Source organism: Pogoniulus pusillus, chromosome 24 (genome assembly GCF_015220805.1).
Source record: "Pogoniulus pusillus isolate bPogPus1 chromosome 24, bPogPus1.pri, whole genome shotgun sequence".
NCBI classification, from domain to species: domain Eukaryota; kingdom Metazoa; phylum Chordata; class Aves; order Piciformes; family Lybiidae; genus Pogoniulus; species Pogoniulus pusillus.
Genome location: NC_087287.1, coordinates 3,786,057 through 3,810,282, shown reverse-complemented (window position 1 = coordinate 3,810,282; position 24,226 = coordinate 3,786,057). Strand labels below are relative to the sequence as shown.

General features: G+C 57.0%; 1 protein-coding gene across 2 annotated transcripts in view; it reads left to right on the top strand.

Annotated features, from left to right (window-relative positions):
* The window catches only part of LRP5 (LDL receptor related protein 5), a 96,426-nt gene that overhangs the window by 37,875 nt on the left and 34,325 nt on the right, over positions 1 to 24,226 (top strand). For both annotated transcript variants that reach the window (XM_064163094.1, XM_064163096.1), the window contains 5 exons: positions 814 to 1,011; positions 2,201 to 2,397; positions 4,385 to 4,516; positions 8,754 to 9,150; positions 11,946 to 12,117. In XM_064163094.1, coding sequence (XP_064019164.1) covers positions 814 to 1,011; positions 2,201 to 2,397; positions 4,385 to 4,516; positions 8,754 to 9,150; positions 11,946 to 12,117 — 1,096 coding nt within the window. The remainder of the gene's footprint in view (positions 1 to 813; positions 1,012 to 2,200; positions 2,398 to 4,384; positions 4,517 to 8,753; positions 9,151 to 11,945; positions 12,118 to 24,226) is intronic.

Sequence of the window (24,226 nt, the reverse complement as noted above, 5' to 3'; positions counted from 1 at the left end):
GTTTCAGGGCTTAGGGAGCTGAGAGTGTCATGTGCAGGGCATAGCTGCACAGCTGCCTGCTCCCCTTGGCCGCAGTCACGGCCTCAGCAGCAGCAGAGGCAGCTTCCAGCAGCACCTTCTGCTGCACAGGAAAGAGCATCCTGCTGGAGAACGTGGCAGCAGGTACAGATATGGTCCCCTCTATGCTCCCAAAGTGGGCAACTTTCTTTCACTGAAGCCACAGAGCTGTGCTGCCCTCCACAGTGCTCACCATGCATGTTGGGTTCCTTCCTGTGTGGTTAGTGCCAGGGTTGCACAGCTCCTGCTGACTGCTCGAGGGGGTCTGAGCACCTGGGATAATGCAGGCTGAGAGCTGTGGCTAAGCAAGAGCCCTGCAGGGCTGCACAGAACCAAACAATGAGGGAGCTGGGGGTGTGCAGCCTGCAGCAGAGGAGGCTTAGGGCAGAGCTCATTGCTGCCTGCAGCTGCCTGCAGGGAGGCTGTAGCCAGGTGGGGTTGGGCTCTGCTGCCAGGCAGCCAGCAGCAGCAGAAGGGGACACAGCCTGAAGCTGTGGCAGGGCAGGTCTAGGCTGGATGTTGTTAGGAAGTTGTTGTCAGAGAGAGTGATTGGCATTGGAATGGGCTGCCCAGGGAGGTGGTGGAGTGGCCGTGGCAGGAGGTGTTGCAGCCAAGCCTGGCTGGGGCACTTAGTGCCATGGTGTGGTTGGTTGGGCAGGGCTGGGTGCTAGGCTGGGCTGGCTGAGCTTGGAGCTCTCTTCCCACCTGCTTGAGTCTATGCTTCTGTGACTCTATGCCAGCTCTGGTCTCTCCCAGGTACATGTACTGGACGGACTGGGGCGAGACCCCCCGCATCGAGCGCGCTGGCATGGACAGCAGTGCGCGCAAGATCATCGTCGACTCCGACATCTACTGGCCCAATGGCCTCACCATCGACCTGGACGAGCAGAAGCTTTACTGGGCTGATGCCAAGCTCAGCTTCATCCACAGGGCAAACCTGGATGGTTCCTTCAGGTATGTCTCCTGCTGTCCTGATGGTGGTGTCAGGGATTGCTTCTCTCTGGAGGTGTTTTCAGCAATCCAAAGCTGTGCCCAGAGTTCCTTGGGGTTTAAACTGCAGTTGTTAACAGCCTGGAAGGGTGAAGCAGCTTCCCTCCCAGAAAACTGCTCTTAAAAGGGAGGTAAAGATGATGAGGGGCCTGGAGCACAGCCCTGTGAGGAGAGACTGAGGGCGCTGGAGAACAGGAGGCTCAGGGGTGACCTCACTGCTGCCTACAACTACCTGCAGGGAGGCTGTAGCCAGGTGGGGTTGGGCTCTGCTGCCAGGAAGCCAGGAACAGAACAAGGGGACACAGCCTCAGGCTGTGCCAGGGCAGGTCCAGGCTGGATGCTAGGAGGAAGCTGTTGTCAGAGAGAGTGATTGGCATTGGAATGGGCTGCCCAGGGAGGTGGTGGACAGGCTGTGGCTGGAGGTGTTGAAGCCAAGCCTGGATGGGGCACTTAGTGCCATGGTCTGGTTGACTGGGCAGGGCTGGGTGCTAGGTTGGGCTGGATGAGCTTGGAGGGCTGGGTGCTAGGTTGGGCTGGCTGAGCTTGGAGCTCTCTATACCACCCTGGTTGATCCATGAACCACTCACAGAACCTGTCTGTCAAAGCTGATCAGGCAAAGGAGGTGTAGCAGCAGAGTGCCAGCACTCGAAGCCCCTCTCCATGATGCTGGGGAAGTCCTGGCAGCCAGGTGAAGTCCCTGGAGACTGGAAGAGGGGAAATATCCAAGCCATTGTTAAAAAGGCTGAGGTTTTCAAGACAAGCCTGGATGAGACACTTAGTGCCATGGTCTGATTGATTGGATAGGGTTGGGTGCTGGGTTGGACTGGATGAGCTTGGAGCTTTCTTCCAACCTGCTTGATGCTATGACTCAGTGATCCCTTGGGCCCCTTCCAACCCCTGACATCCTGTGAACTTGTGAACCAGATTGCTCAAGGCTCCATCCAAGCTGACCTTGAGCACCTGCTGCTGCTGTAAAGCCCAGAGTGTTTGTGTCCTCACTGCTCTGGGTGGGGGCAAAGTCTGGTTTGTCATTCAGCACTTCAATCCTTTGCTCCACTGAATTCCTCAGGAGGCCTCAGTTCCACTATGTAAGCTCTGCAGGGTAACCAGAAGCAGCAACACATTCCTAATCCTTCTGCTTTCTCTCTTGCAGGCAAAAGGTGGTGGAGGGCAGCCTGACCCACCCCTTTGCTCTGACCTTGGCTGGGGACACGCTGTACTGGACCGACTGGCAGACGCGCTCCATCCACGCCTGTAACAAGAGGACAGGAGAGAAGAGGAGGGAAATTTTGTCTGCCCTCTACTCCCCCATGGACATCCAGGTCCTCAGCCCGGACAGACAACCATACTGTATGTGTCACTGCCCTGAAGCTCTCTGCAGAGCTTTTACTGACCTACCTGAAACACATTGATCATAAATTGGTGACTCTGATGCAGAAAGGCTTTGGGTGTTTGCCCAGGGGTTGGTTGCAAGAGCTGAAAGTGTCCAACTGCTAACCCTTCCTCTGAAAGTTGCAGCCTGAACTGGGCTGAGCTCACTGAGCACTCAGCTGGTTGAAAAATCCACTCTGGAATTTGAAGCTGAGAGTGAAGTGAGGATGGGGAGCCACTGGCACAGGCTGCCCAGGGAGGTTGTGGAGCACAGAGTCACAGAATGTGATCTTTGATCACATTCTGTGACTCTATGCTCCACAACCTCCCTGGAGGTGTTCAGGGCTGGGCTGGATGAGGCCTTGAGTAACCTGTGCTGGTGGGAGGTGTCCCTGCTCGTGGCAGGAGGTTGGAACTGGCTGAACTTTGAGGTCCCTTCCAACCCAACCCATTCTATGAAGCTATAAACTGCAGCAGGGCAGAGTTAGGTTGGAGCTGAGGAGGAAGCTGTGCAGAGTGAGGGTGGGCAGAGGTGCTTTGGCCCCCATCCCTGGAGCCATTCAAGCTGAGCCTTGCTGTGTGCCTGTGCAGCCTGCTCTGGCTGGAGGTGTCCCTGCTGCCTGCAGGGGGGTTGAGCAGGATGCCCTTGGGGGGGGTCCCTTCCAACCCCATGCAGTGCATGAAGCTGTGAATGTTCTCCCCTAACAGACACAATTTTGTCCCTTCCAACTCAGTGCAATCTCTGAAACTTCAGTGACATTTTCTGATGTGGATTCTTTGATTGGGGATACAAAAAAAAAGCCTAAAGCCTCACCTGGCATCTTTTTGACTTCATTGATGTGAAGCCAACTGAAGGAACAAGTGCTGAGCATTCACACAATCTGTCACCTCATCAAATCCTGAGGTGATTTTTGCACCCCAGACATTCTCATGCTTCTCTTTACTGTGTACAAGGTTCCTGATGGATGTTTCACTGTGGAAGTGACTTAATTCTGAGCTTCTTTATGACAGACAGAAGTGCTTCTGGTTGCTCTTTGTCTCCTCCTCCTTCAAAGGAGGGAGGTGTAGAGAAGTGAGAGCTGAATGAGGCTGGCTCCATGCAGGTGATTCCCTGTGCCAGCTGGTTAAGGGGGGTTCTGTGGTTTCTCAAGGCACAAATCCAGGTTGGGTGCAGAGTGGGTTGGGAGCAGCTCTGAAGGAAAAGCCTTGGGGGTGTTGGGTGCTGAGCAGCTCCCCAGGAGCCAGCAGTGCCCTCCTGCAGCCCAGCAGGCAGCTGTGTGCTGGGCTGCAGCCAGAGCAGTGTGGGCAGCAGGGCAGGAGAGGGCATCCTGCTCCTTGGCTCTGCTCTGACCTCACCTCCAATCCTGCCTTCTCCTCTGTAGGCTGCACACCCCCAGCTGCCTCAGCCTGTGCTCACAGCAGAGCTGCTTCAGCCCTTGCAGCATCTCTGTGGCCTGCTCTGGCCTCACTCCAGCAGCTCTGTGCCCTCCTTCTGCTGGGGACAGCAGAGCTGGAGGCAGGATTGGAGGTGAAGTCTGAGCAGAGCAGAGCCAAGGGGCAGGATGCCCTCTCCTGCCCTGCTGCCCACATGGCACAAGTTGTTCTTTTCCCCTTCCTCTCATGGAAGTGATTGCTCTCCCATCAGCATCCTCCAAGCCTTGTTTCCCATTCCATGTTCCTTAGCACATCTGGCACCCCCCCAGCAGCTGCTATGGCAAGCTCCTGGCTGTGCCCAGCTTTGGAGTCAGTGGCAGAGCTGTGCAGTGAGGATGAGCTGAGCTGTCAGCTCTTCCTGAACCAGATTCTACATGGATCTCCATTGAGGTGCCCCTGGAAGGCAACAAAGACTTAATTTTGTGGTCCCCTTGTCCCCTGGCAGTCCTCTGGCATTTGCTATTTCTTGGGGAGCAAAGGGAGCTTTAGAGGTTCTAGAGGAATGTAAATCTGCATCTCTGGTCTCTTGAAGTTCACACTCCCTGTGAGGACAACAATGGAGGCTGCTCCCATCTGTGCCTGCTGTCTCCCAGGGACCCCTTCTACAGCTGTGCCTGTCCCACTGGTGTGCAGCTGGAGGCTGATGGCAGAACGTGCAAAGCAGGTAGGAGCTTGGCTTTTCTGCTCTGGGAGTGCTTGCTGGGGCTGGGGCTGCCACTGCCAGGGTGAACCTTGAAGAAGGGAGTTGAGAAGAGCTGCCTGGCACACTGCAGTGGCACTGGTGATGCAGGTGGCAGGCATTCTGCACCCAAGGACTCTGCCAAGCTACCCAGGATGGGGATTTTTAGGAACTGAAGTAATCTCTCTCTTGAGGCATCTGGGAATTGTGGCTCTATCTGATGTGCTTTGACTGTGGCTCTTGTAGCCAGGTCTCTGGAGGGATGAAGCTATGTCTGAAGACCACTGCAGAATCATTGTTAGGAGCTGTTGTAGGACATCTTTCTGTTGTGACAATGGACCATGGGCAGACTTCTGCTCCCTCCTCTTCATAGGCCAGCAGTGGTCACTGACCACAGAATCACTGAGCTGTTTTGTTTGGAAAAGCCCTTTAGGAACATCCAATCCAACCATTCCCTGACTGTCAAGGCTGGTGCTGAACCATGGCCCTCAGCACCACATCTCTTCCTCTTTCAATCACTTGCAGGGATGGAGATTCAGCCACCTGCCTGGGCAGCCTGTGCCAGTGATTGAGAGAGGAGCATGGGCAGCAAGGGAAGAAAGGGCATCCTGCCCCTTGGCTCTGCTCAGAGCTCACCTCCAGTCCTGCCCCTTGGCTCTGCTCAGAGCTCACCTCCAATCCTGCCTCCAGCTCTGCTGTCCCCAGCAGAAGGAAGGCACAGAGCTGCTGGAGTGAGGCCAGAGCAGGCCACAGAGATGCTGCAAGGGCTGGAGCAGCTCTGCTGTGAGCACAGGCTGAGGCAGCTGGGGGTGTGCAGCCTGCAGAGGAGAAGGCTCCAGGGGCACCTGAGAGCTGCTGCCAGTGCCTGAAGGGATCCTGCAGGAAGGCTGCCACAGCACAACTCCAAATGAAGATGTGAACACAAGTATCACTTTTTCAGCTCTGAAGATGAGCCCCTCCCACTGTTACCCTTGGGGCTGCTTTGTGGAAGGAGCTCTGAGAAAATTGCAATGGATTTTTTTTTTTGCCACAACAACCCCAAGCAGCACTGCAGGCTGGGGCCAGAGTGGCAGAGAGCAGGCAGGCAGAGAGGGAGCTGAGGGTGCTGGGAGAGAGGAGCTGAAGAGGAGACAGCAGTGCCCAGGTGGGCAGCAGAGCCAATGGCATCCTGGGCTGGCTCAGGAGCAGTGTGGGCAGCAGGACAAGGGAGGTTCTTGTGCCCACCCCTGTGCTCAGCACTGCTCAGGCCACCCCTTGGGCTGCTGAACTGAAGAGAGATGTTGAGGTACTGGAAGGTGTTGAGAGAAGGGCAGCAAGGCTGGTGAGGGGCCTGGAGCAGAGCCCTGTGAGGAGAGGCTGAGGGAGCTGGGGGTGTGCAGCCTGCAGCAGAGGAGGCTCAAGGCAGAGCTCATTGCTGCCTGCAGGGAGGCTGTAGCCAGGTGGGGTTGGGCTCTGCTGCCAGGCAAGCAGCAACAGAATAAGGGGACACAGCCTGAAGCTGTGCTAGGGCAGGTCTAGGCTGGATGTTGTTAGGAAGTTGTTGTCAGAGTGATTGGCATTGGAATGGGCTGCCCAGGGAGGTGGTGGAGTGGCTGTGGCTGGAGGTGTTGCAGCCAAGCCTGGCTGGGGCACTTAGTGCCATGGGCTGGTTGGTTGGGCAGGGCTGGGTGCTAGGTTGGACTGGCTGAGCCTGGAGCTCTCTTCCAGCCTGCCTGATTCTCTGATTCTCTTGGGTCTGGTTTGTGTTTTCTGGACATGAATTTTAAAAAGAGGGGCAAGGCTTTGCAGGAGGAGGCTGAGGAAGTTGCCTGCTTGAGATAACTGAGCCAGAAGAGGAACGCTTTAGGTGGCTGCTCCGTGTCACCGGGAGCTGGGAGGAGCAGCTGGAGTGCCAGCAGCAGAGAGCTGTGTGATGCCTCTGGTCTGTGCTTCCAGTGAGAAGCAGAGCCAGGTGTGGAGGGCTTGGGTTTGTGCTTGGGCAAAAACCTCTGTGCAAGGAGCAGTCAGTACTGAGACACAGACAGGACACCAGAGACAAGGGCTGAGAGAGTTCTGTGAAAGCAGAGGTCTGGCAGAAACCTGGAGCAGAGCAGCTCCCTGCCAGCACCTGGGTTCTGTCACCTTGAGCTCAGGGGACATCAGAGCAGCTCCCTGCCAGCACCTGGCTCCTGTCACCTTGAGCTCAGGGGACATCAGAGCAGCTCCCTGCCAGCACCTGGCTCCTGTCACCTTGAGCTCAGGGGACGGCAGAGCAGCTCCCTGCCAGCACCTGGCTCCTGTCGCCTTGAGCTCAGGGGACAGCAGAGCAAACCTCATGTCCTCCTGTCCCTGCTGCCCACCCTGCTTCTGTCCCAAGCCAGGCTGCCGTTGCACACTGTTTCTTCTCACCCAGTGTAACTGACTGCTGGTTGCCAGTCCCTCTGCTGAGACATCTGCCTGGCTAATGAAGAGAGCCAGAGACTGGCCACTGCCAGGTTTGATGCCCATGGGTGGATTGTTGGACTTGATGCTCTTAGAGGACTTTCCCAACCTAAACAACTCTGTGATTCTCTGATGGAGTAGCTCACCTGCTAATGAGGGATGAGCAGCCTCTTTGTGACAGGGAAGGGTCAGGGAGGTGTCTGTCCTTTGGGATAATTGCTGTAAATCAGCTCTTTCAAGTACTTGAGACAGCTGCTGCTGCATCCTCTGAAGGACTGCAAACAGCTGCAAGGAGTCTTCTAGCTCTTGAAAGGTGCTGGAAGAGAAATCTTGCACTTCAGTAAGCAGGCTCTGATTACATCCTAGCATGGATTTGGAAGGAGCACTCCTATCTAATGGCTTTGCCAGGAGAAAAATGAACAAAGCAAAGCTCTTTGCCCTGCTTTCCTAGGGCCCTGCCTGCTGCCTGCACACCTGTCTCACCCCCTTGCCCACGGTCAGGTCAAAAAGCAGCTGTGGAAAGCCACAGTCTTATGGTTGCAAGGTGCTTTGACTTCATAGAAGTCTTTTGTCCCTGTGCCTGCTGTATGGATAGCACAGGGAGATGTTACCCAAACCTTCTGGAGGACTTTGTTGCCATCCTCCCACTCCCAAAGGTGTCTCTCACTTCCTTTACTTAGCAAGGAATTGCCAGACCCATGTTACTCCTTTCTTAGGCTGAGGTGGAGGTTCTTAGGGGACTTGATAGGAGGAGGGACAATGCCCTTGAGCTGGGAGAGGGGAGAGTGAGAGTGGAGAGCAGGAAGAAATTGTTGGCAGTGAGGGTGGGGAGAGACTGGCACAGGTTGCTCGGGGAGGTTGTGGCTGCCTCCTGCCTGGAGGTGTTCAAGGCGAGGCCGGATGAGGCCTTGAGCAACTTGGGCTAGTGGAAGCTTTGCCCATGGCAGGGGGCTTGGCACTAGATGATCTTCAAGGTCCCTTGCAGCCCAACTCATTCTATGAGTGCCTTCAGCAGCCTGGGCTGGTGGGAGGTGTCCTTGACCATGGCAGGGGGCTGGCAATGCCTGAGCTTTGAGGTTCTTTCCACCCCTAGCCAGTCTGTGTTCCACGTTGGTTTAAGAGGCCAGAAGAAGGCTGCTGCCATTGTGAAACGGCTGTCAGCACAGGCAGCTAGCTGAGAAGAGCTGGGCAGGAGTGAGCCCTGCTCAGCCAAGTCTGCATTTCATAGAATCAACCAGGTTGGAAGACATCTCCAAGCTCATCCAGTCCAACCTAGCACCCAGCCCTATTGGAATGGGCTGCCCAGGGAGGTGGTGGAGTGGTCGTGGCTGGAAGTGTTGAAGCCAAGCCTGGCTGGGGCACTTAGTGCCATGGTCTGGTTGATTGGGCAGGGCTGGGTGCTAGGCTGGGCAGGGTGAGCTTGGAGCTGCTTGGTTCTGTGTTTCTATCCAATCAACTAGACCCTGGCACTAGTCATAGAATCATAGAATCACTCTTTGTCCTCACCCCAGCACTGCTGCCCTTCGCTTTGGCCAGCCAAGGGGTCTGCCAGTGCAGCAACTCAGCACAGTGAGGCCGGAAGGGACGAGGGGTGCCAAGCACGCAGGGTTTTTCTTGATCTCTACCAAGCACAAGGTGCAGGCAGCGCCCAGGCTGAGCAGCTCTTCCCTGAGCTGCCAGCAGCTTCTGCAGACGCAGTCCCCCGCTGCCCGTCGCCAGCGCCGAGGGAAGGTGCCCGCGGCGGCGGCAGCTGTGCGGAGCGGCGGCACAGGAGCTGGCAGGGCGCACGTTGTCCCCGCAGGCGCGGAGGAGGTGCTGCTGCTGGCCAGGAGGACAGACCTGCGGCGGATCTCGCTGGACACGCCGGACTTCACCGACATCATCCTGCAGATCGACAGCATCCGCCACGCCATCGCCATCGACTACGACCCGCTGGAGGGCTACGTCTACTGGACCGACGACGACGTCCGCGCCATCCGCCGCGCCTACCTGGACGGCTCCGGGGCGCAGACCCTGGTGACCACCGAGATCAACCACCCCGACGGCATCGCCGTGGACTGGGTGGCCAGGAACCTCTACTGGACGGACACCGGCACGGACCGCATCGAGGTGACGCGGCTCAACGGCACCGCCAGGAAGGTCCTCATCGCCGACAACCTGGACGAGCCTCGGGCCATCGTGCTCAACCCTGTCATGGGGTGAGTCTGGGCTGGCAGGGCTTTGGTGCCAGGCTGCCATGGTGCTCAACCCTGTCATGGGGTGAGTCTGGGCTGGCAGGGCTTTGGTGCCAGGCTGCCATGGTGCTCAACCCTGTCATGGGGTGAGTCTGGGCTGGCAGGGTTTGGTGCCAGGCTGCCATGGTGCTCAACCCTGTCATGGGGTGAGTCTGGGCTGGCAGGGGTTGGTGCCAGGCTGCCATGGTGCTCAACCCTGTCATGGGGTGAGTCTGGGCTGGCAGGGCTTTGGTGCCAGGCTGCCATGGTGCTCAACCCTGTCATGGGGTGAGTCTGGGCTGGCAGGGCTTTGGTGCCAGGCTGCCATGGTGCTCAACCCTGTCATGGGGTGAGTCTGGGCTGGCAGGCTTTGGTGCCAGGCTGCCATTGCGCTCAACCCTGTCATGGGGTGAGTCTGGGCTGGCAGGCTTTGGTGCCAGGCTGCCATGGTGCTCAACCCTGTCATGGGGTGAGTCTGGGCTGGCAGGGTTTGGTGCCAGGCTGCCATGGTGCTCAACCCTGTCATGGGGTGAGTCTGGGCTGGCAGGGTTTGGTGCCAGGCTGCCATGGTGCTCAACCCTGTCATGGGGTGAGTCTGGGCTGGCAGGGCTTTGGTGCCAGGCTGCCATGGTGCTCAACCCTGTCATGGGGTGAGTCTGGGCTGGCAGGGTTTGGTGCCAGGCTGCCATGGTGCTCAACCCTGTCATGGGGTGAGTCTGGGCTGGCAGGCTTTGGTGCCAGGCTGCCATAGTGCTCAACCCTGTCATGGGGTGAGTCTGGGCTGGCAGGCTTTGGTGCCAGGCTGCCATGGTGCTCAACCCTGTCATGGGGTGAGTCTGGGCTGGCAGGCTTTGGTGCCAGGCTGCCATGGTGCTCAGCCCTGTCATGGGGTGAGTCTGGGCTGGCAGGGTTTGGTGCCAGGCTGCCATGGTGCTCAACCCTGTCATGGGGTGAGTCTGGGCTGGCAGGCTTTGGTGCCAGGCTGCCATGGTGCTCAACCCTGTCATGGGGTGAGTCTGGGCTGGCAGGGCTTTGGTGCCAGGCTGCCATGGTGCTCAACCCTGTCATGGGGTGAGTCTGGGCTGGCAGGCTTTGGTGCCAGGCTGCCATGGTGCTCAACCCTGTCATGGGGTGAGTCTGGGCTGGCAGGCTTTGGTGCCAGGCTGCCATGGTGCTCAGCCCTGTCATGGGGTGAGTCTGGGCTGGCAGGGTTTGGTGCCAGGCTGCCATGGTGCTCAACCCTGTCATGGGGTGAGTCTGGGCTGGCAGGGCTTTGGTGCCAGGCTGCCATGGTGCTCAACCCTGTCATGGGGTGAGTCTGGGCTGGCAGGGCTTTGGTGCCAGGCTGCCATGGTGCTCAACCCTGTCATGGGGTGAGTCTGGGCTGGCAGGCTTTGGTGCCAGGCTGCCATGGTGCTCAACCCTGTCATGGGGTGAGTCTGGGCTGGCAGGGCTTTGGTGCCAGGCTGCCATGGTGCTCAACCCTGTCATGGGGTGAGTCTGGGCTGGCAGGGTTTGGTGCCAGCCTGCCATGGTGCTCAACCCTGTCATGGGGTGAGTCTGGGCTGGCAGGGCTTTGGTGCCAGGCTGCCATGGTGCTCAACCCTGTCATGGGGTGAGTCTGGGCTGGCAGGGTTTGGTGCCAGGCTGCCATGGTGCTCAACCCTGTCATGGGGTGAGTCTGGGCTGGCAGGGCTTTGGTGCCAGGCTGCCATTGCGCTCAACCCTGTCATGGGGTGAGTCTGGGCTGGCAGGGCTTTGGTGCCAGGCTGCCATGGTGCTCAACCCTGTCATGGGGTGAGTCTGGGCTGGCAGGGCTTTGGTGCCAGGCTGCCATGGTGCTCAACCCTGTCATGTAGGTGCACCCTGGCGATGTTCAAGGCCAGGTTGGATGAGGTCTTGAGCATCCTGGGCTAGTGGGAGGTGTCTCTGCCCATGGCAGGGAGTTGGAACTGGATGAACTTTAAGGTCATAGAACCATAGAGCAGAATAGGTTCATTTGGAGAAGCCCTCTGAGAGCATCCAGTCCAACCACCAACCCAGCACCACCATGGCCACTATACCCTGTCCCCAAGTGCCATGGCCACAGCAACACCTCCAGGCATGGGGACTCCACCACCTCCCTGGGCAGCCTGTGCCAGGCCCTGACCACTCTTGCACCAAAGACATTTTTTTCTCCTCTCCAACCTATCCTTCCCCTTTCAACCCAACCCATTCTGCAAACCTCTGCATTCTTTTCTCTCTCCACCTTCAGTGTTACCCTGCCTGTGACACCCTTGGGCCACTGCACATTTTCAGTGCTTTGAGGGGCTTCCAGCAGCTGAAGGGGCTACAGGAAGGCTGCAGGGGGCCTGTTCCTGCAAGGACAGGATGAGGGCAATGCAAACCAGAGCAGAGCAGATTGAGATTGGATGTGAGGAACAAGTTCTGCAGCAGGAGGCTGCTGCAACACTGCAACAGGTTGCCCAGGGAGGTGGTTGAGGCTCCATGCCTGGAGATATTGCAGGTGAGGCTGGAGAGGGCTGTGGGCAGGCTGCTCTAGTGGAGGATGTCCCTGCTGAGTGCAGGGGGCTGGGCTGGATGAGCTTTGGAGCTCCCTTCCAGCCCAGCCTATGCTGTGATTTATGGTCCTCTGATTCTCTTTAATGCTCAGACTTTCTGTTGCCATCTCTGGTCACAGTTCAGGTGGGGCTGTTGGTGCAGCTGGGGAAGGATCCAGGAAGCTCTTCCTGAGGCAGGAGGGCTGCTGACTCTGGTTTTTGCCTTCTCTCTGCTCACAGCTACATGTACTGGACAGACTGGGGCGAGAGCCCCAAGATAGAGTGTGCTTACCTGGATGGCTCCGAGAGGAGGGTGCTGGTCAACACCTCCCTGGGCTGGCCCAACGGCTTGGCACTGGATCTGGAGAAGGAGAAGCTGTACTGGGGAGATGCAAAAACAGACAAAATTGAGGTGAGTCACTGTGACATGTTTAGGGGCATCCCTGGGAAGCAAGTGCTGCTGCCATGGGGGCTGTGCCTTCGGTGAAGCATGTGCTGAGGGTCAGGAGTTTCATCAATGTGACCTGTAGAGGGTACTGGAGAAGGAAGGGCAAATGGGCATTGGTTTGGAAAAGTTGGGCATGGTCCTGTTCGGTATCTTCATCATGGTCTGGAGCAGGGGATTGAGTCCAGCAGCAGTAAGTTTGCAGATGACACCAAGCTAGGAGCAGCTGTGGAGCTGCTGGAGGGTAGCAGAGCCCTGCAGAGGGACCTGGCCAGGCTGCATGGGTGGGCAGAGGCCAATGGGATGAGATTGAACAAGGCCAAGTGCAGGGTGCTGCACTTTGACCACAGCAACCCCAAGCAGCACTACAGGCTGGGGCCAGAGTGGCTGAGAGCAGGCAGGCAGAGAGGGAGCTGGGGGTGCTGGGAGAGAGGAGCTGCAGAGGAGGCAGCAGAGTGCCCAGGTGGGCAGCAGAGCCAATGGCATCCTGGGCTGGCTCAGGAGCTTGGAGCTCTCTTCCAACCTGCTTGATTCTATGATTCTGTGGTCTCCAGAGGTCCCTTCCAGCCCCTCCCATTCTTTGACTCTGTTGTCTGAAGGTTTTGCCCTCGGGAACAGGGTCAGCAAGACTGTTTGCTAGCCCCAGAAACCAAACTGCAGTATTTGGCTGCAGCCAGGAGCTGGGCTTGATCACAGAATCACAGCATGTCAGGGGCTGGAAGGGACCTCCAAATCTCCTCCATTTCAACACCCCTGCAGAGCAGGAGCACCCAGAGCAGATCACACAGGAACACATCCAGGCAGGGCTTGAATCTCTCCAGAGAGGGAGACTCCACAACCCCCCTGGGCAGCCTGTGCCAGGCTTCTGGCACCCTCACAGGGAAAAAGTCCAACTTGTATTTCCATGCAGCTTCCTATGCCTCAGCATCCACCCTTGCCCCTTGTGCTGGCATTGGGCATCCCCCAGCAGAGCCTGGCTGCAGCCTCCTGGCATTCACCTGCACATCTTGATAACCACTGCTGAGGTCACCTCTCAGCTCCTGCTCTCCAAGCTCCCAGCCCCAGCTCCCTCGGGCTCTGCTCCTAACAGAGCTGTTCCACTCCCTTAATCATCTTTGTGGCTCTGCACTGGACTCTCTCAAACAGTTCTGTGTCCCTCTTGAACCGGGGGGGCCTGAGCTGGACCCTGCCCTGGGTGCCCCTGCTCCAGGACTGGATGATCTCTGGAAGTCCCTTCCCACCCCTGCCATACAGTGGGGGAAAACTGCTGTGCTTGCCTGCAGTTCTGGGCTGTGCTGTGCAGGGCTCTGCTCTGCTGCCTTAGGGACTGGCAGGAGCTCAAACTTGCCATGGGGGTCAGAACCTGTGGCCTGGTGCCTGGTGTCCAGTAGTGAACACATTATCAGTGTCCAGTTTGGAGGACATCCCAGACATGTTTGGCTGCAACACCTCTGCTATGGGGACAGGCTGAGGGAGCTGAGCTTGTTCCAGGGGCACCTTAGAGCTCCTTCCAGTACTTGAAGGCATCCTGCAGGAAGGCTGCAGAGGGACTTTTGCTGAGGGTATCTAGAGACAGGCCAAGGAGGAAAGGTTTGTAGCTGAGGCAGAGTTGTCAAGGATTGGAGCAGGCTGCCCCAGGGAGGTGTTGGGTGTCCCCATCCCTAAAGGTGTTCAAGAAGCTGTAGCTGTGGTGCTTCAGTGCTCGTGGCAGTTGGGCTCAGTGATCTTAGAGGTCTTTTCCAACCTAAGTAGTGTCAAGACTGATCCCCAGCCCAGTCAGAAGTGACTGCTCCTGTCCATACAGAAGACCCAACGGTGACCACAGCTTCTGCATCTCTGTTTGCTGCTCTGCTCTCTGGCACTGTAGGTCCATAGGCAGTGCCCTGGCTCTGCCTGGGCAGGTCTGCTCACAGAGGAAGCTCTCCAGCAGGCACTGAACTTTGTACAGCTTGGAAATCTGCTAAACTAAAGACATTTGTCCTGCTTTTACTGGAGCTGGGCTTTGAAATGTCCTCTAAATGCCTCTGGTTTGGGGTTTTTGGCTGGCTGGTTTAGGAGTGGGTTTGTTTCTTTTTGGTCACACATTTTGAGATGACTTTGAGTGCTCTCTTCTGTAACTGGAAATGCTGCAGAGCAGCTGATGGTGCTGAGAAGAGTCCTTAAACAGGAGGTTCTTGGATGGCTGTAGAACTTCCCAGACTGAGAACAGCAGTTCCTGCCCAGCCCCTTCCACCTCCAGCAGTTACCCCTTGCTGTCCATCCCCTTCCAGCTGCAGCAGTTACCCTTTGCTGCCCATCCCCTTCCACCTCCAGCAGTTACCCTTTGCTGCCCATCCCCTTCCAGCTGCAGCAGTCACCCATTGCTGCCCATTCCCTTCCAGCTGCAGCAGTTACCCTTTGCTGCCCATCCCCTTCCAGCTGCAGCAGTTACCCTTTGCTGCCCATCCCCTTCCAGCTGCAGCAGTTACCCTTTGCTGCCCAGCCCCTTCCAGCTGCAGCAGTTACCCTTTGCTGCCCATCCCCTTCCAGCTGCAGCAGTTACCCTTTGCTGCCCATCCCCTTCCAGCTGCAGCAGTCACCCATTGCTGCCCATTCCCTTCCAGCTGCAGCAGTTACCCTTTGCTGCCCATCCCCTTCCAGCTGCAGCAGTTACCCTTTGCTGCCCATCCCCTTCCAGCTGCAGCAGTTACCCTTTGCTGCCCAGCCCCTTCCAGCTGCAGCAGTTACCCTTTGCTGCCCATCCCCTTCCAGCTGCAGCAGTTACCCTTTGCTGCCCAGCCCCTTCCAGCTGCAGCAGTTACCCCTTGCTGCCCATCCCCTTCCAGCTGCAGCAGTTACCCTTTGCTGCCCATCCCCTTCCAGCTGCAGCAGTTACCCTTTGCTGCCCATCCCCTTCCAGCTGCAGCAGTTACCCTTTGCTGCCCAACCCCTTCCAGCTGCAGCAGTCACCCTTTGCTGCCCAGCCCCTTCCAGCTGCAGCAGTTACCCTTTGCTGCCCAGCCCCTTCCAGCTGCAGCAGTTACCCTTTGCTGCCCATCCCCTTCCAGCTGCAGCAGTTACCCTTTGCTGCCCATCCCCTTCCAGCTGCAGCAGTTACCCTTTGCTGCCCAGCCCCTTCCAGCTGCAGCAGTTACCCTTTGCTGCCCATCCCCTTCCAGCTGCAGCAGTTACCCTTTGCTGCCCATCCCCTTCCAGCTGCAGCAGTTACCCTTTGCTGCCCATCCCCTTCCAGCAGCAGCAGTTACCCTTTGCTGCCCATCCCCTTCCAGCTGCAGCAGTTATCCCTTGCTGCCCATCCCCTTCCAGCTGCAGCAGTTACCCTTTCCAGCTGCAGCACAGAGGGCCTAGTCACTCCTCCAGCACTTTACATCCTGAGGAAGCCCTTTGGCAAGGCTTGTCAGGATTTGGTGTGACAGGATCCTGTGGGGCTTTTGGCTGCAGATCTGGCACCCTGTGGGAACATTGTTCCTAGCTTTTAAATGGTTCTTTCTTTACATTAGCTTGGCCAAGGAAGACTCCAGAGCAGATCTGCAGGCATGCCTGCTGATGTCCTGTGCTTGTCCTGAGAGTGAGGGGCAGGGATTAATGCAGCTGAGCTCGGGGCTCTGCTGGCAGAGAAAAGGTACTTTCCAGGAACAAACAGGAGATTAATAAGGATTACAGGGTTCCAGCAGAGAGAGAAGCAAAGAGCCCAATGGTACCCACGTGTAGAATTTCCTAACTCCCCTTCAGAGCTCTTTTGTGGTTAGCCAGGTTTTCCTGCCCCAGCCTTTGCTCCCAGCGCCTGAGGTGTGCTTGCATAATGAGCAATTAGTGCATTCTCAGGTGCCTGCTCCCTGTGCACTCCACTGGAGGTTGTGCAACACTCCTGCAGTAAATGTTCTGGCAGCTTCCACGCCTCCCTCACCCCCTTCCCTTCTGCTGACAAATGACCTTCCTTCGGCTCGGGGAAGCATTCTGTGGGGTGACTCTTGGCAGGTCTGCAGGGTGTTTAAGCCTGGAGTGTAACCAGCAGCAGGTGACAATCCTGGGCCTCACTGAGATCATAGAATCACAGAATCAGTCAGGGCTGGAAGGGAGCACAAGGAGCAGCCACTTCCAACCCCCTGCCATGCCCAGGGACACCCTACCCTAGAGCAGGCTGCACACAGCCTCAGCCAGCCTGGCCTCAAACACCTCCAGCCATGGGGCCTCAACCACCTCTCTGGGAAACCCAGTCCAGCCTCTCACCACTCTCCTGCTCAACAACTTCCTCCTCACCTCCAGCCTCACTCTCCTCACCTCCAGCTTTGCTCCATTCCCCCACTCCTGGCACTCCCTCACGGCCCGAAAAGTCCCTCCCCAGCTTTTTTGTAGCCCCCTTCAGATCCTGGCAGGCCACAAGAAGGTCCCCTGGGAGCCTCCTCTGCTCCAGCCTGCACAGCCCCAACTCTTCCAGGCTGTGCTCACAGCAGAGCTGCTGCAGCCTCTCAGCATCCTCCTGGCCCTGCTCTGGACACTCTCCAGCATCTCCACAGTCCTCTTGTCCCAGGGGCTCCAGAGCTGGATGCAGGACTCCAGGTGGGGTCTCAGCCAAGCACAGCAGAGGGGGAGAATCCCCTCCCTGGCCCTGCTGGCCACACTTCTGCTGCTGCAGCCCAGGCTCTGCCTGGCCCTCCTGGCTGCAAGATGCTTTTCCAACATGCAGTCCTGTGGGTTGTTCTTGGAATTTAAGGAAAGACTTCCTTAACATGAGTTGGTTGTTGTCTGCATGCAGCAGTGAGTGAGGATGCTTGGAGCAGCTGGCTGCTGTCCTGTGGGCAGGGATTGCAGAGGTCAGCTGGGCTGGGGGAATTTAGGGCTGCTTTTCCTAAAAGAGTGCCAGTGTGCTCCACAGCTTGCCCTTGGATTCACCTGTGCACAGCAGTCAATGTACACACCTGGGAAGACCTCACCTGCAGTGCTGTGTCCAGCTCTGTGTCAACACAAGAAGGACATGGACCTGGTGGAGTAGGTCCAGAGGAGGCCACCAAGATGCCTTTCAGCCAGGAGGTGACCCAGACAAGACTGACTGAGGCTGGGGCATTGCCCAGCTCTGGGGGTACCTCCCAGCCCAGGTAGAGGGTCTGGCCTGGCTGGGTTGTGCCACTTCATGCTTCAGCAGAAGACTCTGAGCTGGTGCTTTGTTGAGTGACCCTCCACAGGGTGCTTTTGAGCAGGGATTCTCCCTAACTGTTGTGTGCTCCCAGCTTGATGCTGGAGCCTTTAGCTTCCAAGTGCAGAGCCCACAGGTACTGGCAGCTGCTGGTTTCAGCTCCTCTTTGATCTGTACCCCTATGAACTGAGGTTCATCTCCAGCCCTTTCTGCTTTAGTAAGGTGGTTGTACAGTCATAAAGGCTCCCAGATTTTGTCCATTTCCCAGTCCAGCTTTGTGCTGCTTTTGTTTAAAGGGACAACTTACACAGCAAGCAGTTGACAGTTTCTATATTTGCTCTTTGTGGAGTGCTCAGGAATGACTCCTGGAGGTGCAGCTCTTGCTGTATTTGTCAGGAGGAAATCCTGAGGATGTATTAAACAACAAAGCTGAAGAATTATTTGAGTTTAACATGCCTGAGGCTCTGCTTTCTCCCTAAACAATTATTTGAGGCTATCTGATACTAAGTCACCCTTTTCCTCTGCCCAGGGAGGGAGTTCTGCCTGACTTCCCTTGCTGGGATCAGCTTCCTGCATGGAGAGCAGTGGGGCTTGTGCTCAGTGCTGCAAAGCCTTCTGCACCCATGGCTGTGGGAGGGAGCAGCCTTTGCTGGGAGCCTGAGATCTGCTCAGCTGCACAGTGAGGCACTGCTTGTGCACTTGCTGGGCACCAGCTGGCTGCCATGGATGGTCCTGCAGCTGGGGCAGGGCAATCCCAGGCACCAATCCAGGCTGGGGGAGGAGTGGCTGAGAGCAGCCTGCAGGAGAAGGCCTTGGGGGTGTCAGTTGGTGCCAGAGTGCCCAGCAGCCAGCACTGGTGGCTGGCAGCCCAGAGCCAGCTGTGTGCTGGCTGCAGCCAGAGCAGGGAGAGCAGCAGCACAGGGAGGGGATTCTGCCCCTCCAATCTGCTCACACCTCTCCTGCAGCACTGCCTCCAGCTCTGGGAACCCAGCACAAGCAGCACCTGGAGCTGCTGGAGAGGCTCCAGAGGAGGCCATAAAGGAGATCAGAGAACCTCTGGTGTGGGACCAGGCTAGGAGAGTTTGGGCTGTGCAGCCTGGAGAAGAGAAGGCTCTAGAGAGACCTCTGAGCAGCCTTGCAGTAGCTGAAGGGGCTCCAGGAGAGCTGGAGAAGGCCAGGAGTGCCAGGATGAGGGACAATGGCTTTGAGCTGTGAGAGGGGAGATGAGGAAGAGATTGTTGGCAGTAAGGGTGGTGAGACACTGGCACAGGTTGCCCAGGGAGGCTGTGGATGGCCTCTCCCTGAAGATGTTCTAGGCCAGGCTGTTAGGGAGGATTTGAGTCTGGCTCAGAAGTGAGTTGCAGTGAGGCCAATATAAAACTATTAAATATTTAATGAAATCTGTAATGACAGTTTCCCCAAATTCATTTACAGTGAGCACAGACAGATTCTATTATGGGGTTGCCAAAACTAATTCCTGCAGAACTTAATATCTACAGATTAAATTTAAAGGAATTAGGGAAGGTTTTAGAACATTTCAACAACTGGAGAGTCTTGCAGCCCAAACTGCTGCTTAAAGGTGGAAAGATAAACTTGCACAAACCTCAGCAAAGAGAATTAGTTTGCTCTCTGGTTAGAGTCTCAATATTTGTAATCCAAAAAGGAGATGTAGAAGCATAAACCAGGAAAAATATAGCCCCAGCCACGAGGTGGCCTTCCATGTGGTGATGATGCAGGAAGATTTTGCTGCTTGCCTAGCTCAAATCAGGATGTCTGAGCAGCTCAGTGTGAGCCAGCAGTGTGCACTTGCAGCCCAGAGAGCAACCAGAGCCTGGGCTGCAGCAGCAGAAGTGTGGCCAGCAGGGCCAGGGAGGGGATTCTCCCTCTCTGCTGTGCTCTGCTGAGACCCCACCTGGAGTCCTGCATCCAGCTCTGGAGCCCCTGGGACAAGAGGGCTGTGGAGATGCTGGAGAGTGTCCAGAGCAGGGCCAGGAGGATGCTGAGAGGCTGCAGCAGCTCTGCTGTGAGCACAGCCTGAAAGAGTTGGGGCTGTGCAGGCTGGAGCAGAGGAGGCTCCCAGGTGACCTTCTTGTGGCCTTTCAGTATCTGAAGGGGGCTACAAAAAGGCTGGGGAGGGACTTTTGAGGCTGTGAGGGAGTGCCAGGAGTGGGGGGAATGGAGCAAAGCTGGAGGTGGGGAGAGTGAGGCTGGAGGTGAGGAGGAGGTTGTTGAGCAGGAGAGTGGTGAGAGGCTGGAATGGGTTGCCCAGGGAGGTGGCTGAGGCCCCATGGCTGGAGGTGTTTGAGGCCAGGCTGGCTGAGGCTGTGTGCAGCCTGCTCTAGGGTAGGGTGTCCCTGGGCATGGCAGGGAGGTTGGAACTGGCTGCTCCTTGTGCTCCCTTCCAACCCTGACTGATTCTGTGATTCTATGATTCTGTGATTAGGGCATAGAGGCTGTGCAGAGGGACATTTGCTCCATGGCCAATATCAATGGCATGAACTTCAACAGGGCTAAATGCCAGGTCCTGCCCTTGGGGCACTGTGACTGGAAAGCTGTCAGGGGAGGCTCAGACTGGACAGGAGGAAACATTTCTGCCCTGGAAGACTTCTCAAAGCTTGGCCCAGGCTGCCCAGGGCAGTGCAGCAGTGCCCATCCCTGGGGGTGTTCCAGCAGCCTGTGGAGCTGGTGCTGAGGGCCATGGTTTGGTGCTGAGCCTGCAGGGCTGGGCTGGAGGAGCTTGGGGTGCTGAGGGCCATGGTTTGGTGCTGAGCCTGCAGTGCTGGGTGTAGGGCTGGGCTGGAGGAGCTTGGGGTGCTGAGGGCTGTGGTTTGGTGCTGAGCCTGCAGTTTTGGGTGTAGGGCTGGGCTGGGCTGGAGGAGCTTGGGGTGCTGAGGGCCATGGTTTGGTGCTGAGCCTGCAGTGCTGGGTGCAGGGCTGGGCTGGAGGAGCTTGCAGTGCTGAGGGCTGTGGTTTGGTGCTGAGCCTGCAGTGCTGGGAGGAGCCTTGGGTGATCTCCTCCAACCAGCGAGGTTCTGAGGTTCTGTACCTGCTGGCAGACCCCTCTGCCCAGCTTAGGTTGTGAAGGCTGAGCCGAATGCTGCTGGCTACAGAAGGCCTGACCCAGTGGTGCAGCTGTTGCGTCTGCGAGGAGCACAGGCTGAGGGCAGGGGTTCAGAGCTTGCTCTTTGTGCCACAGCCCATTACTGACATCCTGAGTGCTGTCTGGGGGCTACGGCCCGGGCCCTAAGGAGGAAGGAATCTAGGAGAGGTAGCTGACAGCCAGCAGCCTCCCTGCTTCTCCCAGCGCTGCCTGCAACGGTGGGAAACTTCCCTGCTAAATGCGGGTAGGGTGGATGAGACCAAAGGGGTTTGTGGCTCTTCAGCCTTTCTAAAAGTCCTTCAGCGCTGTGAGCAGTCACTCAAAAGCAGCTTCCTTTGCTTGGCTTGCTGGAGCAGAGTCATTCTGTGGGAAAGGAGGGGAGCTTATTCTCCGCCGGAGCTGACCCTTGGCTTCCTGGCAGCGATAAAGACATAAAGGAGGCGCGGCGAGGGCTGCGCTGAGCCCCCGCAGCCATCTGCGCACTTCATTGGCAGGAGAGGCTTTCACTTGAACTTGCAGCTGACAAGTGTTCGCTGGCTCTTTCTCTTTCAGAAGGGCCCTTCAAAGCCAAGGCATTGAAATGCTCTCACCCCTCAGCCCCTGTTCCTCCTTCCCCCCCCCCCCCAAGCCTGGCTTCAGTGGCAGGCAACTGCTATTCATTGTTCGGGAGGAAGAATGCAGCTGCTTCCAGGGCTCACACTTGGGGTTTTTTTGCTTCCCAGAGGGAAGTTTCTGAAAGAAACCCAACCAAACAAGCCTTCTTTTCCACACTTTCCACTTTGTTTTTTTTTGGGGGGGGATGTTCCTGTTGCGTTGCTGCTTTTCCCTCTCCCTCTTTCAGGTGGTTTTTTGGTCGCTGTTGTTGAGTTGTTGGTTTGTTTTTTTTCCCCTCGGGCTGGACTTTTTGCGAGGGAACAAATCAGGTCTGTGGAAGGAAGAAAAGGTTGTGAGCATGCCTTGTGGCATTTGGAATGAGACCATTCACTGCCTGATTGGTTATAAATAGCCAGCGAGGAGCTGCCTGCTTCTGCCTCCAGGCTCCCTGCAAAGAGAGCCCTGCCCAGCCCCGGGCTGGCTGTGTGCAAGCAGCCTTCTTCCTCCTGCTCAGCCCAGCTCCAGCCACTTGCCCTTCCTGCAGCTTCACCTCTGCTTTACTCCTCCTTTCACGCACTAAGAGCTGGGCACAGAGGAACCAAGTGAGGTTCAGCAAGGACAAGTGCAGAGTTCTGCACCTGGGGTGCAATAATAAACTGCAGCAGTAGAGGCTGGGAGGTGACTGCTGGAGAGCAGCCCTGTGGAGAGGGACCTGGCAGTGCTGGGGGAGAGCATCCATGGCACAGCAATGTGCCCTGGTGGCCAAGAAGGCCAATGGAGGTCCTGGGGTGTATTAAAAGTGTCCAGCAGATCAAGGGAGGTTCTCCTCCCCCTCTGCTTCGTCCTGCTGAGACCTCATCTGGAGCACTGCCTTCAGTTCTGGGCTCCCCAGTTTCAGAGGGACAGGGATCTGCTGGAGAGAGTCCAGTGGAGGGCTGTGAGGATGATGAGGGGACTGGAGCAGTGCCTGCTGAGGAAAGGCTGAGGGCCCTGGAGCTGTTTAGTCTGGAGAAGAGAAGACTTAGAGGGGATTTAATCAATGTCTGTAACTTTCTGAGGGCTGGGGGTGAGGAAGGAGCGGGGGCGATGGACAGGCTCTACTCACTTGCTGCCTGGGACAGGACAAGGAGCAGTGGATGGAAGCTGCAGCACAGGAGGTTCCAGCTCAGCACAAGGGGGAACTTCTTGACTGGAAGGGTCCCAGAGCCCTGGCACAGGTTGTTGGCAGCGTTCCCCTGCGGGGCAGTGCTCCCTGCGGGGCAGTGTTCCCCTGGGGGCAATGTTCCCCTGCGGGGCTGTGCTCCCTGCGGGCAGTGCTCCCTGCGGCCGCGCTGTGCCCTAAGCCTCCTGCGGTACCCGGGGCCAGCCCCTCGGCTCCCTCCGCGGCTGCGCCTCCTGCCGCGGGGAGTCCTCCATCAGCAGCGCTCAGCGGGGCAGGGCTGGGCTGGTTTTCTGGGGCTGTTTCTCGTTGGTGTTGCTGCTGTTGGGACTCGGGGATCAGAGTGGGGATGGTGTTCAGAAGCCAAGGTTGGGCTCTGCCAGCACAGCCTAGCGAAGCCCCTGGCTTGCTGCTGCAGCTCTGCTGTGGCTGCTCAGAGAGCTCCTTTGCTGTGGCTGCTTTGGTGCAGTCCTGTTCCCTCTGCCTCCGCTGAGCAGGACTCCAGTCCTGAGCAAAGCAGCATGGCATTAGCACTGCATTCGAGCACTCAACCTGCTGGATAGGCTTTTTTGTCCTTCATTTTCCCTCTCTCTGTATTTTACTTCTCACCTTTTTTGTCTATTTTTCTCTCTTTTTTCCCTCTCTGCTTTTTTCTTACCTCTTTTTTCCTCCTTTTTCCCTTTCCCTTTTTCTTTCCCCACGTTTTCCCCTCCCCCTTTTTCTTCCCTAACACAGTGGTGTTTTGAAAGCTGCTTCTCATTTACTCCTCAGACCTTTTGTTTCACTTGTTTTTCTGCCTTCAGAAAGCCAGGGGCAGCTCCTTCACACAGTCTCCTTTTCCCTCTTCTGGGCTGGTAAAGAATGGATCTCTACAGTGTTTGCATTGCTCTTTCCATTGCTTGGTGGATTCCTGGCTGGGGGGGTTGTTGGTGTGCAAATCAGAGCACCTGAAAACAGGAAAGAAAGGGAGGGAGATTCACAGAGTCACAGCTTGCACTGGGTTGGAAGGGATCCTCCAAGGGCATCTTGCAGGCAGCAGGGACACCTCCAGCCAGAGCAGGCTGCACAGGCACACAGCAAGGCTCAGCTCCAATGGCTCCAGGGATGGGGCCTCAAGCACAGCCCTGGGCAGCCTGGGCCAGCCTCTGCCCACCCTCACTCTGCACAGCTTCCTCCTCAGCTCCAACCTACCTCTGCCCTGCTCCACTTCCAAACCATTGCCCTCAGCCTGTCCCCACAGCCCCTTCTGAGCAGTCCCTCCCCAGCCTGCCTGCAGCTCCCCTGCAGGTACTGAAGTGCAGCTCTGAGCTCTGCCTGCAGCCTTCTCTTCTGCAGGCTGCACAGCCCCAACTCTGCCAGCCTGGCCCCACAGCAGAGCTTCTGCAGCCTCTGAGCATCTTCATGGCCCCCTCTGGACCCTCTCCAGCAGTTCCAGGTCTGTCTTGTGTTGGGGAGAAAAAGAAAAGTGTTCTTCAGCAAGCCCAGGAAAGCTGATGTTGAGGTGTTGCCAGGCAGGCTAAGGAGAGCATAGATTTCCCTCTCTTCAGTTTAGTAGTTTCCCAACCTGTCCTTAGGAAACCCTTGCTGGCAGCCAGTACTGAGAGCTGATGGGCAGTGCCACTCTTCAGAGGACTGTCAGAACTGGGCATGTAGTTATAACCAACTCTAAAGACATCAGGGCAAGATAGGAGTTTCCTTCTCTTGACCCTGACTGTAGAGATAGCTTGGTTGTCCCTGGCCTTTTACACCTTCTCTGTGTGCTGCCATCTGCTCCTCCTGTCCCCACGACTGTGACACTGACCCCACCTGGGGTGGCCCCTGCTACCCCTTGGCACATGCAGCCAGCATAGGTGTTTCTGTCACCTCTTCCCTTGCCCCCATGCACCTCTTGGCAGCCACTGTACAAGTGCTGGGCTGGTTCTTGTCCTGCCACTCAGTGTGAAGTGACTTAGGTACTTGGGATATTTTACCTTGGAAAACCTCCCTGAGCAGAGGGAGGCTGAGGGAGCTGAGGCTGTGCAGCTTGGAGAAGAGAAGGCTGCAGGCAGACCTCAGAGCAGCCTTCCAGTGCCTGAAGGGGCTCCAGGAG